Raw genomic sequence first — 16,559 nt, forward strand, 5'->3', positions numbered from 1 at the left:
TTGTATGTTGTTCAATATATTTCTATGCAAAACAAGAGGATTTTCAGTACACAGCAGTAATATCACAGTTGAAACCAGATATTTACATCCATCCATCGCTTCCGCTTATCCTTTTCAGGGTCACGGGGGCGCTGGAGCCTATCCCAGCTGTCGGGCGAGAGGCGGGGTACACCCTGGACAGGTCGCCAGTCTGTCGCAGGGCTAACACACAGGGACAGACAACCATTCACACTCACATTCACTCACACATTCACACCTAGTGGTAATTTGGATTATCCAATTAACCTATCCCACAAGCTGCATGTCTTTGGACGGTGGGAGGAAGCCGGAGTACCGCAGGGAACCCACTACACACTTTGGGGAAAAAACATAAAAACATTTTTTTACTGTTAAACATCAATGTAGAGTAAACTTTTTGTTTTGGATAAATAAATATTGAAATATCTTTTGAATTCGTTAAATTTCAGAATCAAGAGGTAGCTGTCTATTTTTTATCACTTTCATCAAATTTAGGAGTACATATACACTAAGTTTATTGTTAATTAATAAGAAAACTCCAGACGATTCCATTCTGAGCTGAAGAAGCTTCTGATAGGTTAGTAGAGTCCATGTGAGTAAATTGGTGGCACACCTGTGGATGCATATAAGGCAAAACACAGAGCCTGTTTCTTTGAAATGGGAAAATCAAGAGATGTCAACAAAACACCAGGAAAAGAATTGTGGAGCTCCATAAGTGTGGCTCAGTTTTGAATACAATTTGGTGCCATTTGCAATTAAGAAATACAGACAATTTCTCTCTTTACTCTTAAATTTAACAAATATGTTTTTTATATTTATCAATCTAAAAAAATAAATGTTTAGTCTGATTTGATGTTACAATTAAAAAAGTGTTTGTGTTTTGAGCTGAAGAGTATGTAAATATCTGGTTTCAACTGTATATTTGATGATGATGTTGGTGTTTGGCTTGATTGTCACACAAAGAGGGAGAGAGAGGAACAGAGAGAGAGAGAGAGGAACAGAGAGAGAGAGAGAGGAACAGAGAGAGAGAGAGAGAGGAACAGAGAGGGAGAGAGAGGAACAGAGAGAGAGAGAGAGGAACAGAGAGGGAGATGGAACAAGAGCAGGTGAGACAGACATGTTAGTCAAATGGTTGTTTGCAAAAACTCATCAGAACATGTATCTCGTACCTAGTGTAACTTTTTAGGTTTGTTATTTTTCAAATTCTATATTTATTAAGTTTTGTAGGCTTGTTTGCACAACAAGGGTAAATAGTTATATAACTTTTCTGAATCTAAATAGTGTACTTTGGTAGAATTAAAAAATAAGAGTAGTGCAGGTCTATGATGATTTTCAGTGTTTTGATTCTGGTTCTGTCTTGGTTAAGTCCAAAAGTAGTCCTTTAGGCTAAGCCCCGGGTGTATAAAATGTCTGGCTCTGCCTCTGGGCTAGACCGGGATTATATGTGGATGGTATTAAAACATTTTGGGTTGACCATTTCAGTTCACTATCTGGCTACAAAATAAACTGGTTGAAATCTGCCTTGATGCCTTTGAACGTTAAAGCTACGGAAATTTCTTTACCAGTGTATTCAGATCAAAAGCACTTCTATTTATTTGGCCATTTCAATTCATAATAGTATTCCAAAGATAAACAAGGACAATTTTACTACTATGCTAAATAAGATCAAATCCAACATTCAAAGATGGGACAATTTAAAAACTTCGCTTCAGGGTAGAATCAACACAGTCAAGATGAACATGGCACCACGACTTAATTTCCTTTTTTTTATGTTGCCACTCTCTCCTCCTCCAACTTACTTTAAAGACATACACTCTGCGGTGTCTAAATTTATTTGGAAAAAGGCCTAGGATATGTTTGCTTAATACGTGGGTCAACCCAGAGGCTACTACTGCATGGAAAATGATCGAATGCGCCAAGGCAGCACCGCATAGACTACAAGATCTCTTGTTTTCCAATATACCCACCAATATACTCAGCAACGACAACAAATTTGGACCTGTTATTGCCAACTCTATACAGGTATGGAGGAAAATAGAACGACGGTTACGTGGTCCAGTGAAATTTTGTAAAAGTTCACCACTTTGTCATAATTTCTAGTTACTGTGTGGCAGCCGACCATTTGTTCAACCCTCTTGGTTTTCACTCGGGATAAACCTTTTTGATGATCTATTCGACGCCCAAGGCCTTCGTTCATTTCAGGACTTAAGGACACATTTTTCCCTTCCTGCATCTTCTTACTTTGTGTATTTGCAGCTCAGATCAGCTTTAAAAGCATATGGTGTCCCCTGGGACTCTCCTCTCCCTTCTCATCCCATGTTGGAATGGATCTTGCCTAACTCTGGCAGACCCTCTGTTTCCATAATCTACAACAAATTAGCCGAAAATGGTGTAAAGCCCCTGCCCATTGAATCTATTTGGATTAGGAAACTGGGAGAACTAGAGGTTAATATAGACGGGGATACAGTGTGGTCTAATCTGACTTCTAGGAACCTGGTGCATCAACTAATTCATTTCAAAACCATACACAGAACATACATTACACCCTATAAGAGATTCCAGATTAAACTACAGGCTACATATCACTGTCACATATGCAATAATTCGTCACCAGACACGTTCTTACACATGTTTCGGGACTGTCCAGTTATATTTGACTTTTGGGTCTTTGTGAACTCTGTGTTATCTGAGGTACTGGAAGTTTTTTATATCCCCAGTCCTGGTCTTTGTCTCCTTAATGATACCTCTGACATCTCCTTAAAACAAATACAATGCAAAATGTTGTTTGCAGGATTCACATCCACAAAGAAGACAATTACAAAGCAATGGTTCAGTCCTGACATTTGTATGGAATCATTCTGGATACGATGTCTTATCCGTATCAATAATGTTGAACATACCACAGCAAAATTAAATAAAGCTCAACCCACGACTGTCAAAGCTTGGAAAATCTTCTCATACAAAATTATCTCCTGAAAGAGGCAATAACTGGTTGTAACTTTGTGTTTTTGTGTTTTTTTCTTTCCTGTCCCCGTGCCTTGTGACCAATGTTTGCTTTGCTACTACAGTTTACAGTTATGCTGTAAACTGCCCCCCCCCCCCCCAACCCTTCTGTAAATTAATAAAATGTTGATCACAAAAAAGAACATTATTTTGAATGTTTTTATTTTATTACCGCAGTAATTATCTGATTTCTATTTTTCTTTTTTCTCTTGTCTCTTTTGCTGTAGTAAAATTTAATCATTAATTATTTTTGTGTTATTAAGCCTGACTTGAGCCTTTCAATTTCTACTTGCAGTTTGATTTGTTTCATGAATTGTTAACCTGTTTGGCATTTTTGTTTAATGTGCAGGTTCACATACACATAATAAGTAAATGTCTTTGTGATTATTACATTGTATCATCTCATCATCATGTTTATTTAACAAGGTTTTAGCCGTTAAAATGAAGTAAATTTGATTTAGTTATTAAATATAAATCAAACCAAAAGCAACATCAATTTATTCAATACAGTGTTAATATCTGAATTGTCCCCGAGGTAAAAAAAAAGAAGAAAAAAAAAAAGGTTAAGAACCCCTAGACTTGATGCCAAGCAACTTAGATGGGGAGAAATTAGACTGAGCTTACTTCATTTCATTACATGAAAAAGAAAAAGCTGAGAGGACAGATTAATGTTGCCACCTTTACAGCCTGCACAACATGATCCTGTAATAACCATACATGCGCAGTACCTTTGTTTTTCATGTCTCAAGTGAGAATTTGCTTTAGAGATGTGTTGTTTTTTTTTTACTTACAAAGAGACATATATAAGGAGTAATTCATTTCCCAGTAGACACGTGCTCCAAAACCAGCCTCCTCCTCCTCAGTAATGATACCACAAATGATGTAGATGTTCTTGTTAACAGAATAATTAACTGTCAGGTGTGCAGTGCTTTAACAGCGTCTTCATTCTTTACTTTTTACAAATGAAAATGTTACATAAAATCACATTTGTAGGGCAATGATAAATCTGTAACTCCAAGAATCCAAAGAATTGGGATAACAGTTTTTTTGTTTGTTTTTTAACATATAGATTTTAATATTCACTGCATGTGTGACAATGTTCATGTAAAGTTTAATTCAGATTGGCCCACTGAAATTGGTTGATTGGAGATTTACATATTATATACATATATAGAAAGATGGAAGGTAAGGACCTTGAGTAATACATCCAGCACCTCAATAGATGCAGACTGTCAAAGTAAAACAGGAAACATAACACAGCAATGCAAACCTGACACTGAGACAGAAACATGAAAAAGGCATAACACTGAACATAGGGAAGACTGTAAACAAAACCTAAGACTGGAAATCAGGACATACTAAAGAACTTAGGAAGCTAGAAATACAAAACTAAATAATAGAAACAGTAAGTCAGAATATGCACAAACAAAATCAAAACCACTGGGTCACCAGACCCAGGTACCCTAACAAGTAGTGAAGAAGTGAAAGAATTGAAAAAAGGGCAGGGAGGGTGGGCAACAAAAATGAACTGGGGGGTCAAATATAGATAAGACCCGGAAGGGGCATGTTTGGAGAAGTGGTCCCGCTCCTGAAATTCAGATAAATTATCTGCTATCTATATTACAGCCTGCATTGCACGTGTGTAATAAGTCATTTTTACAGTACAGTGTGTTTCACCTTTATTTTATCATTCATTTCAAATCTACACTGATGTTCTTCATTCTCGTATGTGACTGCAACTTCAACCCTCTCTACTCCACCTTCCAGTAACAACGTCCAGTCAGATTCTTTCTACACAGGACCTGCCAACATAAAGCAGTGGAGGACGGCAACTTCATTATTACTGTGTATGTGAAAGATTAGCTTTCTGATTTAAAGACAGTAAGCATATTACCAAAATAACCAAGCATCTGAGAGCACTGCCACTCGCAATATGTAGCTTGTTGGTCAGGGGTCTGTTTCTTGGCTTGGGTGCAAAAGGTTCTGGGTTCAATCCCTGATGGGCTCCAACTGCTTTTGGATGTGAAACAGAAACTTCAGCAACAACTTAGATGATATGGATAAAAATATTTCACATATTTTCCTCTATCTTCTTCCTCGCTGCGTACGGTTCTCACTTGCTCGAAAAGGGGCCACCCTGTCACTTGGTGTTCGCTCTCTCTGTGGTAGAGTATCACGTCCTGTTCCAACACACAGTGGTGTTTTTGAGTGGCTTATCTGCATAGCAATTTAAATCTTTTAGATAACTTACTGTAGATGCCTTCTTTTTTCATAGTATAATCTTCACATGCTTCATCCGAAGCACACTCCCTGTGTACTCACTACCTAATTTATAGTCACAGTAGTCACTCTGTGTCTTTGCTGTTTCACTACTTAGCTTAGCTCGTAGCCAACTAGCTAGCAGCATGGCCTCTTTACCTGTCCTTCCTGCACTTTCCTGCTCATTGTGTCAGATGTTTAGTTACTCCTCGGTCTCCTTTAGCAGTAGAGATACCTGTAACAAATGTAGCATATTTGCAGCCCTGGAGGCCAGGATTACTGAATTGGAGACTCGGCTTTGCACCCTTGATACACCCGTAGCTAGTCAGGGCCCTGCAAAGAACGAGATCGCGGATACAAGTGGCAGAAATGAGCTTCCTCCGAAGGGTGGCTGGCCTCTCCCTTAGAGATAGGGTGAGAAGTTCGGCCATCCGGGAGGGCTCAGAGTAGAGCCGCTGCTCCTCCACATCGAAAGGAGCCAGTTGAGGTGGTTCGGGCATCTGACAAGGATGCCTCCTGGGCACCTCCTGGGTGAGGTGTTCCGGGCATGTCCCACCGGGAGGAGGCCCCGGGGCAGACCCAGGACACGCTGGAGAGATTATATCTCTCGGCTGGCCTGGGAACGCCTTGGTGTTCCCCCGGATAAGCTGGAGGAGGTGGCTGGGGAGAGGGAGGTCTGGGCTTCTTTGCTTAGGCTGCTGCCCCCGCGACCCGGCCTCGGATAAAGCGGATGAAGATGGATGGATGGATGGATGGATGGATAACAATGTAAGCCTTTTCTGCAGCTATAGGGCATATATGGTATCACTCTGGAAGCAGTGCTTAAACAATGGAAAAAACACAAACTTTGTCCAAAAACCTCTCATGTTTAACTGTTTTCCACTTTTTCTTTGGTCATTTTAGCCTTTTTGGCCAGGGTGAAGGGAGTATCTGTCATCAAACAAGAAGACAGCCGCATGTAACTACGACGCTGTTTGCTAGTTCACCTTACATGCATTAATGTAATAATGTGGTTAGCCTACTCAACGTAAATTACACATGAACAACATTAAGCTACTCACGCAGAGGAGAACGGCTGCTGCTGCCATCATCATCCGTCATCATTTCTGCTACGCTGTCAGGGCTAGGGGCCAGGACTCTACTCTTCGGGTTTTTGGGGGATGTTACTAACTCCAGGTCCGATAACAGGCACCACACCCGCAGTAGATGTGCACGGTGTGAGGTCTCACAGCAAGCTATCAAACACGGCACATTTCTTGGCTTTAAAAAAAACCCGCTATGCGTCGCCAGGTGTTTCATCGGATTTGAGGTGTTACCTCCTTTGACAGTATCACAGTATCAGCTTAAAGCACTTGTTGCAGGCTGCTGAGTTTGCATATTTTGCTGTGAAGTACAGCCAGACTTTTGACCGCTTCGCCTTGGGCATTTTTAATCTGTAGCTCTGCTCTAAGAGAACGTACGTACCTGGCCCCGCCTACATTTGCTGGGAGTAAGGGCGCCCTCCGTTAGTGAGGTGCGCCTGCTGCTTGCGGCACAGGGAGGAGAGGGCGGGGCGGCGGGGGATTCACTCGCTGGCTGGAGCAGCATCTAATAACCAACTCGCAAAATAAAACAAAATAAAAAAAAACCCAACAAACACGAGACATTATGATACAGACTTATAATTTGCACCGATGTTTTTTCAAAATTCTATACGCGAAAAGTGAGCGCGAGAGCCCTCAGTACGCCTGCTCTCTGCTGAAGTCAAAGTAAACTTTATTGTCATCTCCGCTACATACAGTCCAGTATATAGAGAGACGAGAGGACGAGGCTCCAGTTACAGCAGTGCAAGTAAACAAACAATAAATATAAGAAGAGTAAGAAAATAAGGACCAGGGGTAAAGGGATTAATAACAATTTAAAATTTATAATTTACAGTTTGATGATTTAAAGTCTCACACACAACCTGTCGAAAGGGGAGGGGCCGGCTGCTTCCAAATAGAGCACATTTTATTCATGATGTTGCAAATCCAAGCCCATTAAGTATTCGTGATTTGAATCCTGGGTTGTGCAAAATCCCAGAAATAAACCCCAGACAAAGTGAATCTATGAACTAAGGTGTAGGTTAGGTTAATTATTGCGAACACAACTAAAACTATAACTGAAACTAATCAAAACTAAACTGAAACTAAGGATTTTCAAAAAATAAAAACTAAACTAAACTAGCAAACAATTGGTAAAAACTAATTAAAACTAATATAAAATTGAAAATCTGAAGTCAAAACTAAATAAAAATAAAAACTAATGAAAATTGCAAAACTATTAAAACCCTGGTAACTACAGTGTCTCGTGGCGACACAAACCACTGGCAAACTCTATACAAGCATCACACAACATACATGGTGAGTATAGGATGAGTTACAACCACAGAACAAATACAAGGCACTTACTTATCGTTCACGCACACGCACGACACATGTTCAGTGCAACAAACTAGCTCCACCAGCGCCATAACGGTGAACCAACGCAACAACAAACCCAGGAGGGGAGTAATGTACCATCTTAGTGGTATTTAGAGGGGGTGCGTGGAACAGTCTATATATTATTTTAGGATCTACTATACAATGTAAAGCGTCTTGAGGCGACTGTTGTTGTGATTTGACGCTATATAAATAAAATTGAATTGAACTGAATATACCAAAGATGGATACAAATATTTAATTTGAACTTATGTAGGCAAATGTTACACGTCAGATGGTAATCTAGAGAAACTTTATTATATTTAAGTAACATATTTGGAGAATTAACTTGTATATATATTATTTTAAAAAAATATGTACTCAAAAAAAATGATTCAGTCATTGATAGACTAACAACTATACCACTATACTGTTGCTGTGACTTATAGAGTATCTGCTTATTTTTATTTAAAAAAATTTCATTTACAAGCAAATACAATTCTAGTTGAGTGAGGAGGATGGTGAGAGCGAACAGAGAGGTTTATTTTATTATTTTTATTAACCTTTATTTAACCAGGAAGATCCCATTGAGATTAAAAACCTCTTTTTCAAGGGAGACCTGGCCAAGATAGGCAGCAGCAGGTGTCTCACAGTTACAGAGATTACTCAAACATAGGCATCAACAACACACATGCAACAATAAGTGAAAGAAAACAAATAAAATAAAATTCAATTAAAAAAAAACCAAAAAACCAAAAAAAACCCCCCAAAAAAACAAACAAAAGGCAGTTAAAATGACAATCAATCTAATTAAAACAGTTGCATGTTATGGACTTGGCCTCAAGGATTCGTAGTTTAGATCTAAAAGCACTTAATGAAATGAATTCAGTCATTTTCCAGTCCTTCTGCAGTTTGTTCCAAGCCGAGGGTGCTAAATTGACAAAAGCTCTTTTACCAAGTTCAGTTCGGGCAAGTGGAACAGAAAGCAACAAGTAACCATGCGGACGAAGAGAATACCGACCAGCATGTTTCATTGCAAGCAGGGAACATATATAAGAAGGCAGCAACCCAAGTATTGCCTTATATATAAAACTGTATAAATGAGAGTTCCTCCGACTTACCAAAGCAGGCCATCCTACCTGAGAGTATAACTCACAGTGGTGAGTCTGAAATTTACGGTTAGTGATGAACCTCAGAGAAGCATGATACACAGAATCAACCATTCGAAGACATTGAGCAGAAGCATTCATATATAGAATATCACCATAATCCAGCACAGGCAAGAATGTTGCAGCAACAAGCCGCTTCTTTGTATTAAAAGAGAAACACAACTTATTTTGAAAATAAAATCTCAGTTTTAACTTCAGGTTTTTCACAAGATTCTCTACATGTGGTTTGAAGGTGAGCGAGTCATCAATTAAGATTCCCAGATATTTATAGGTGTGAACCAACTCTATTTTATTACCTTCAAGAGTGGTTACCGATGGGATTATTTGGGCCAAATTCCTTGATTTAGAAAACAGCATGAGCTTTGTTTTGTCTGCGTTGAGAACAAGTTTGAGCTGAAGTAATGAGTGCTGGACAGCAAAAAAGGCTTTCTGCAAGGAGTCAATGGCTTGGACAAGAGTTGAACCACAGCTGTAAATAACTGTATCATCAGCATAGAAGTGCAAATTTGCATCTGGCACATTTAGACCAAGATTGTTTATGTAAATGATAAATAGAAGTGGACCTAATACAGAACCCTGTGGCACTCCATTGTGCACTGTAACAAAGTTAGAACATAAACCGTCAGATTTTATGCACTGAGACCTGTTACTGAGGTAGTTTGTGCAACAAAGTCACAACGTTCACAAAGTCATTTTTCATGGTTGCTTTGGTTGATGGAGTGCGGGGGGTGATTTTTCAGTGTCTGTACTGAATAAAATACTTTAAGTGCTTGATAATTTGATGGACTGCCTCTGTGTGATTAAGACAATGAAATAATGTTTCTCATCTTTTCTGCTTTCCCACAAATAGTTCTTAAACCTCTTTAATGACTGAGCCTTTACCTCAGGTTTAAACCCTAAAGCAGGGGTCCCCAACTCCAGGCCTCGACGGCCGGCAGGTTTTAAATCTCACCCTGGGTTTACACACCTGAATCAAGTGATTCGTTCATTACCACCTCTGGAGAACTGCAAGACATGTTGCAGAGTTAATTTAGCCATTTAAATCAGCTGTGTTGGATCACGGACACATCTAAAATCTGCAGGACACCGGCTTTCAAGGCCTGGAGTTGGGGACCCCTGAAATAAAGGCTTAAACAGGTGGATTAGTGTGAAACCTCTGATTTTTTACTCTGAATCATTCTTAGACACTACAACAGGTCAACTGAATAGTTAAGTTTGTTTTGAAGGTAACATTGTCTGTTTATCCAGTTGAAATGAGGTTTGCAAATGTGAAAAAGGTTGATTACATTTTCAAACAGTATATTGCATTAATATTAATTACAAGCCACTACATGTATGACATGATTGAGAGCTGAGCCCCGCCCCCATTTATATATTTGCATGATCTGTCCGTCCCAGCTTCAGTTGGTTCACTCCGTCTCTGAGCCTGTTGGTAAGTTGTGCAGGAGAAGTCCTCAATCTATTTTTCTTTTGATCCTATAAAAGCTGTTTTTTTAAATATACTGACCTGTTTGTGATGTGTTCTTTGGCGTAAAGTGATTGTTGGTCATGTTCACAATTGTATTATTTATTGAAAGGACAAGTTTAATCTTTTCAAACTAACACTTTTATTAAAGGGACGTTTCACCAGTGCAGCTCTGCAGAGACTTCAGCAGCTGTTTCCAGGCGTCACTCAAATTATTTTTAGCGTACAGGGGAGGTCAAGTCGGGACAGACACAGTGACAGTTCATGTGTGTCTTAGATACTTCCTTCTTTTAGACCCACTCAGGAAATCAGAAAAAAATAAAGAAGAAGGAAAAAAAGGCTGGGCATGATTTTCAGGCTCACATGCAGTTGTATTATTTTAAAAAGAATAATTTAATGACCATTTTAAGTGAATGCACTAAAACAATAAAATTGACTAGAATAATATAAATAAGTTCCATGTTTCCAGCAAACTGAATTCTTGTTAAACACTGTTTTGGATGAACAAACAGGTCTTAGATTCCAGAAGTTCTAATCTTTGTCACTTATGTGTAACTTAGTTTGTAATGTAGCGTTGGCTTCCCCGTTGTTACATAGTGGTACCTTCTTCATTCACAATTTTCAATACAAATTTGATGTTGACTCACTCTTCCTTGTGTTCCCTTGTTCAGATATGCAGATTACAGATGGGTGAAACCAACATGTGCTCATGTTTCTGAGCTGACAGGATCCATTCACTGCAGAAACACAGGTTTAGACCAGAGATCAAACTGCTTTCACCAAAACAAAAGAAACTCACACAGTCACTGACACTGAGAGGAGAAATGGCACAGAAAGGAGTTCAGCTGGACCGAGAAACCTTCTCTTGTTCCATCTGTTTGGATCTACTGAAGGATCCGGTGACTACAGCCTGTGGACACAGCTACTGCAGGAACTGTATTAAAAGTTTCTGGGATGAAGAGGACAGGAAGGGAATCCACAGCTGCCCTCAGTGCAGGAAGACTTTCACACCGAGGCCTGTCCTGGAGAAAAACATCATGTTAGCAGCTTTAGTGGAGCAGCTGAAGAAGACTGGACTCCAAGCTGCTCCAGCTGATCACTGCTATGCTGGACCTGAAGATGTGGCCTGTGATTTCTGCGCTGGGAGGAAGCTGAAAGCCATCAAGTCCTGTTTAGTCTGTCTGGCCTCTTACTGTGAGAAACACCTCCAACCTCACTATGATGCAGCTCCATTAAAGAAACACAAACTGGTGGCCCCCTCCAAGAAGCTCCAGGAGAACATCTGCTCTCGTCATGATGAGGTGATGAAGATTTTCTGTCGTACTGATCAGCAGAGTATCTGTTATCTCTGCACAGTGGATGAACATAAAGGCCATGAAACAGTCCCAGCTGCAGCAGAAAGGACTGAGAAGCAGAAGGAGCTCGAGGTGAGACGACTAAACATCCAGCAGAGAATCCAGGAGCGAGAGAAAGATGTGAAGCTGCTTCAACAGGAGGTGGAGGCCATCAATGGCTCTGCTGATAAAGCAGTGGAGGACAGTGAGAAGATGTTCACTGAGCTGATCCGTCTCATCCAGAAAAGAAGCTCTGATGTGAAGCAGCAGGTCAGATCCCAGCAGGAAACTGAAGTGAGTCGAGTCAAAGAGCTTCAGGAGAAGCTGGAGCAGGAGATCGCTGAGCTGAAGAGGAAAGACGGCGAGCTGGAGCAGCTCTCACACACAGAGGATCACAACCAGTTTCTACACAACTACCCCTCACTGTCAGCACTCAGTGAGTCTACACACTCATCCAGCATCAATATTCGTCCTCTGAGCTACTTTGAGGATGTGACAGCAGCTGTGTCAGAGACCAGAGATATACTACAGGACATTCTGAGAGAGGAATGGACAAACATCTCACTGACAGTCACTGAAGAGGATGTTTTACTGTCACCACCAGAGCCAAAGACCAGAGCTGGATTCTTAAAATATGCATGTGAAATCACACTGGATCCAAACACAGCAAACACACATCTGTTATTATCTGATGGGAACAGAAAAGTAACATTTATGAAACAACAACAGTCTTATTCTGATCATCCAGACAGATTCACTGGATGGTGTTTTCAGGTCCTGAGTAGAGAGAGTCTGACTGGACGTTGTTACTGGGAGGTGGAGTGGAGAGGGGGAGGAGTTTGTGTAGCAGTCGCATACAAGAATATCAGCAGAAAAACTGGCCTAAATGAATGTTTTTTTGGATACAATGACAAATCTTGGGCATTACGTTGTGACACAAGCAGTTACAAATTTTGGCACAACAAAGTCCAAACTGTCCTCTCAGGTCCTCGGTCCTCCAGAGTAGGAGTGTACCTGGATCACAGAGCAGGTATTCTGTCTTTCTACAGCGTCTCTGAAACCATGACTCTCCTCCACAGAGTCCAGACCACATTCACTCAGCCGCTCTATGCCGGAATTTTTCTTTGGTTTGATGGAGACACTGCAGAGTTGATTAAAGTCAAATAGAGAAGACAGGTTCATGTTGATCCCTGACCATTATATGTACTTGTGCAGTTTCTAAATGAGGCTTTACATTTTAGAAGCTGAGAAGTTCAGTGGTCCATTGATGTGTGAAAATAATATTGCACTGATTCAAACTGTACTTACATTTATATACCTTACATCAATATAAATCTGAATTTGTTCTTATGGCTGATAATCATGTGAGTTTAAATGATACTACTCTTCATATTCAGCATGTTTGAAATCTTTCATCAGTCTGGTTAGTGGTTTTATTCTGTAGTTGCTGTAGTGGGTTGTCAAATGCAACAATATATTGGAGCTGCAGTGATTCATCAGTTAGTCAATGATTAGAGAATTGATTGTTTTATAATTATTTTAGTCACATTTAAAGCTGGTTCCAGTTTCTGAAATGTGAAGATTGTTGATTTTCTTGATCATATCTGACTGTAAACTTAATGTCTTTTAGGTTTGAACCTTTAAAATGTAACAAAAAATGAATCTTTGAGGTTTTTATATTGTTATTATTGTATCTACAGTGATGACATTTAATGTCATTTTTCAGATGTAAAGTTTGATCACACTCGATCATTTATAAACGTAAGTAAAAAACCTAAATAACACAGGCCTGTATATTGTGGAGGATAGACATGTTTCATTGCCCTGAGCTGTGTCTGGCAGGCAGAGCGTCTCCACAAATCTGATGCTTCTGATTTGGAGAAAATGAGCTGAGGGAGACACCTGGTGGACAAACACAGACATGACAGGAAGAAAGACTAAAGTGCAGAGTGGAGACAAACAGCTGGAAATACTTGTTGGAAAGGATTGTCATGCTTCAGAAAAACACACAGCACACACTCTAAGTCATTTATTTGCACTGAAGGAGACACGTGACAAAACCAAATCACACAGTAATGAAGTGAAAACATTTATAGCCAGTGTTCAAGATGATGGATAGAAATGAAAATCATGGAGCATTTATGCTTTTTAGGTCTGTTTCTTACAGCAGAAGCAGCATTTACATGAACTCACTGGCCTTTTTCCACTGAACGCTCTCTTCTTCATCAACTCATCTTCCTAAAAAGTGGATCTACCAACAGTTTATTTCTTTGTTATTGTGATTAAAATGTCAAACAAATATATTTTCCACTTTTTGTGTGACAGATGCAGGAATTTCTCTGTCCTGCATGTGGAGAAATCTGCTGTTAAATCAGAACATTAACAGGTTTCAGGTTGTATTCAAACACATATTACTGTGTATCATGTGTCAGCAGGCATGTGTTAACAGGGATTATAAGACACTTTAGTGGCTTTAATGCATATTTATATGTTTAACATATTTCTGTTTGTTCATATATAAAAACATGTGTTTTTTGTCTGTTTATCTTTGACCTTGTAATTAGTTCCTACAGTGAATTCACCATGTAAATCTCTAATAAAGTGGGAACAATGACCAGCTTGTCACACAGTTTGTTATCCTTGTATACAGTCTCTGCTGCTGTGTGCTGTGCTGCACTCACTCAGAGATAAGAGTACATGTACAGTTATCCCACTGACACAGAGAGGAGAAAAATATTTGGCTTCATTCATAAAATCTGAGCTACGGATTAAAACAACAAATATGTAAATGAATCATATTCAAGCACCTCATTTGAACTGTTTTCTCCCCACATACATACTTAATATGGAGCAATAAGGACATCCATTATAATGTTTTTGTTATCATACAAAGAATTTCTGGACCAATTCAAAACATCCATAAAACCAAAAGAATCTGCTGTAGTTTTTGATGCTGTACCAAAAAGTTTCCTCATACTGTTACCAAACTCTGCTGTTGATGATTCAGCGTCTTCGGTCTTTTTGTCAACTTTTCTTTTTTTCCTATTTATGCAAGTTATATCAGCAGCCTCAGCAGCCTTTAAAAAAGAAATGGAAGTAATATCATTAATATTTCAGGTAAAGCAACAATTTACTGGTTTACTCTCAGTTCCTATGTTGATGAAAATAATTTTCTTTCAGTCACCAACCTTCAATCTTTAAGTGAATTTATTGTCATATTGTTCATTTTGTCTCCATCACTTTATTCGTTGGATGTGAGATGATTCATGATCAGCTAAAGAGAAAGACGGTTTATTATTTTGCAAAGACTATAAGGCAGTGTGGTGGGGTGTGGTTGGGGTGGGGCTGCAGGGGAGGAGTGGAGCAGCAGGTTCAGGTTGTGTGTCAGGGGAGGCTGGTCTTTGCAGCCAGCGAGCATCATCTAATCGTTCTTCTCTATTTTCTTTCTTCATTCTTCCACCGCCGGAGAGGAGAGATCTGATCGGCGCTGGTGCAGCTGGAGGAGCTGGGAGAGAGTGGAGAGCTGAGCTCTGCAAACTGCAGAAGTGCACACACGTATAATAAAAGTCTGCATATGCATCTGCCGGGTCCTTTGTGTCCTCAGGCGCATTTTTATTTTCCACAAGAAACACATGCTGTGGCTTCAAGTTTTAATTTCTGGAAAACTCAGAAGGGAGAGAACCTTTGGATTCTTAGGGGAAATAAATCAGGAGGTGTTGCCACACTGAGAAGTTCTTTTCAGGTAAAGATACTTAAAATGTTGCTCACAGATATGGAAGATGGATTATTTTACTTATTACATTTATGGATGATATTTTTGTATTGGGGAACATATGTGGTTAAAACCGTTTGTACAACAGTCAAATGAACAAAATTATTTTTCAGGAATTCAAAGTGAAAATTGGTGCTTTATTTTAGATACCTTTATGAATGCAAAACTAACTTTAGGATGAGATGTGAATTGCATCAATAATCCCCAAATAGACTGTATGCTGGCTTGTACACATAGACAAGACACGAGAGTTCTTGCTCCTCTTAACGTACTCAGGTACACCGTAGAACTGGTGAACACAAATGTACAATAAAATTATATTTCAACATTAAAACATATTTAAATATACATTGCATAAAATATAAACACACATACCACTTTGGCCTGCAAGTGGACAAACCGGCATATTTGGAAATGAAGCACTTCTTATTTCTTTCTTAGCTTGATATTCACGCAGCTAGACCGTCACCATGAGCAGCTTCCCTGACCTTTTTTTAAACAGGAAGTGACCTCTGCCCTTACCTTAAACTTACTCAATTAATCAATTATTTTTCCAGGTGTCAAATTAACAGTATATTAATCCTTTATGCAAATAGGAAAATGTTAGGAAGTCCCTGCCCTTTGTACATACAGCCCGTCACGGGGTGGCTGTAGCTCAGGAGGTAGAGCAGGTCACCTGCTGATCGGAAGGTTGGAGGTTTGATCCCTGGCTCCTTCAGGCTGCATGTCAAGGGCAAGATACTAACCCCAAGTTGCTCTCTGATGCATCCATCGGAGTACGAATGTGTGTGAATGTAATTAAGAAAGCACTAAGTACAGAGAAAGTGCTTGTGAGAATGAGTATGATTGGGTGAATGTGGCATGTTGTATAGAGCACTTTGAGTACTCCAGGAGAGCAGAGAAGTGCTGTATAAGAATCAGTCCATTTACCATAAAAACAAAACCATACGAAAAATAAAATGCATTTTTAAGATAGAGAGATAGATCTGCACCGTATCCTTTAAATTCAGTTGAATTCAATTCATTTCAGTTCAATTCAGTTTTATTTATACAGCGCCAAATGACAACAACAGTCGCCTAAAGATGCTTTATATCATAAGA

At 39.5% G+C, this 16,559-nt stretch overlaps 2 protein-coding genes across 2 annotated transcripts in view; one reads left to right on the forward strand and one right to left on the reverse strand.

Moving 5' to 3' along the window:
• LOC109203633 (tripartite motif-containing protein 16-like) overlaps window positions 1-16,559 on the reverse strand; it is a 536,611-nt gene that overhangs the window by 230,270 nt on the left and 289,782 nt on the right. The window lies entirely within an intron of this gene.
• Window positions 10,284-14,300, forward strand: LOC100707422 (tripartite motif-containing protein 16-like). Its single transcript, XM_019356359.2, has 2 exons — window positions 10,284-10,319; window positions 11,024-14,300. The coding sequence occupies exon 2, from the start codon at window positions 11,177-11,179 to the stop codon at window positions 12,851-12,853; it is 1,677 nt and encodes a 558-aa protein (XP_019211904.1). The 5' UTR covers window positions 10,284-10,319; window positions 11,024-11,176; the 3' UTR covers window positions 12,854-14,300.

Source organism: Oreochromis niloticus, linkage group LG3 (assembly GCF_001858045.2).
Source record: "Oreochromis niloticus isolate F11D_XX linkage group LG3, O_niloticus_UMD_NMBU, whole genome shotgun sequence".
In the NCBI taxonomy this organism is placed as follows: Eukaryota; Metazoa; Chordata; class Actinopteri; order Cichliformes; family Cichlidae; genus Oreochromis; species Oreochromis niloticus.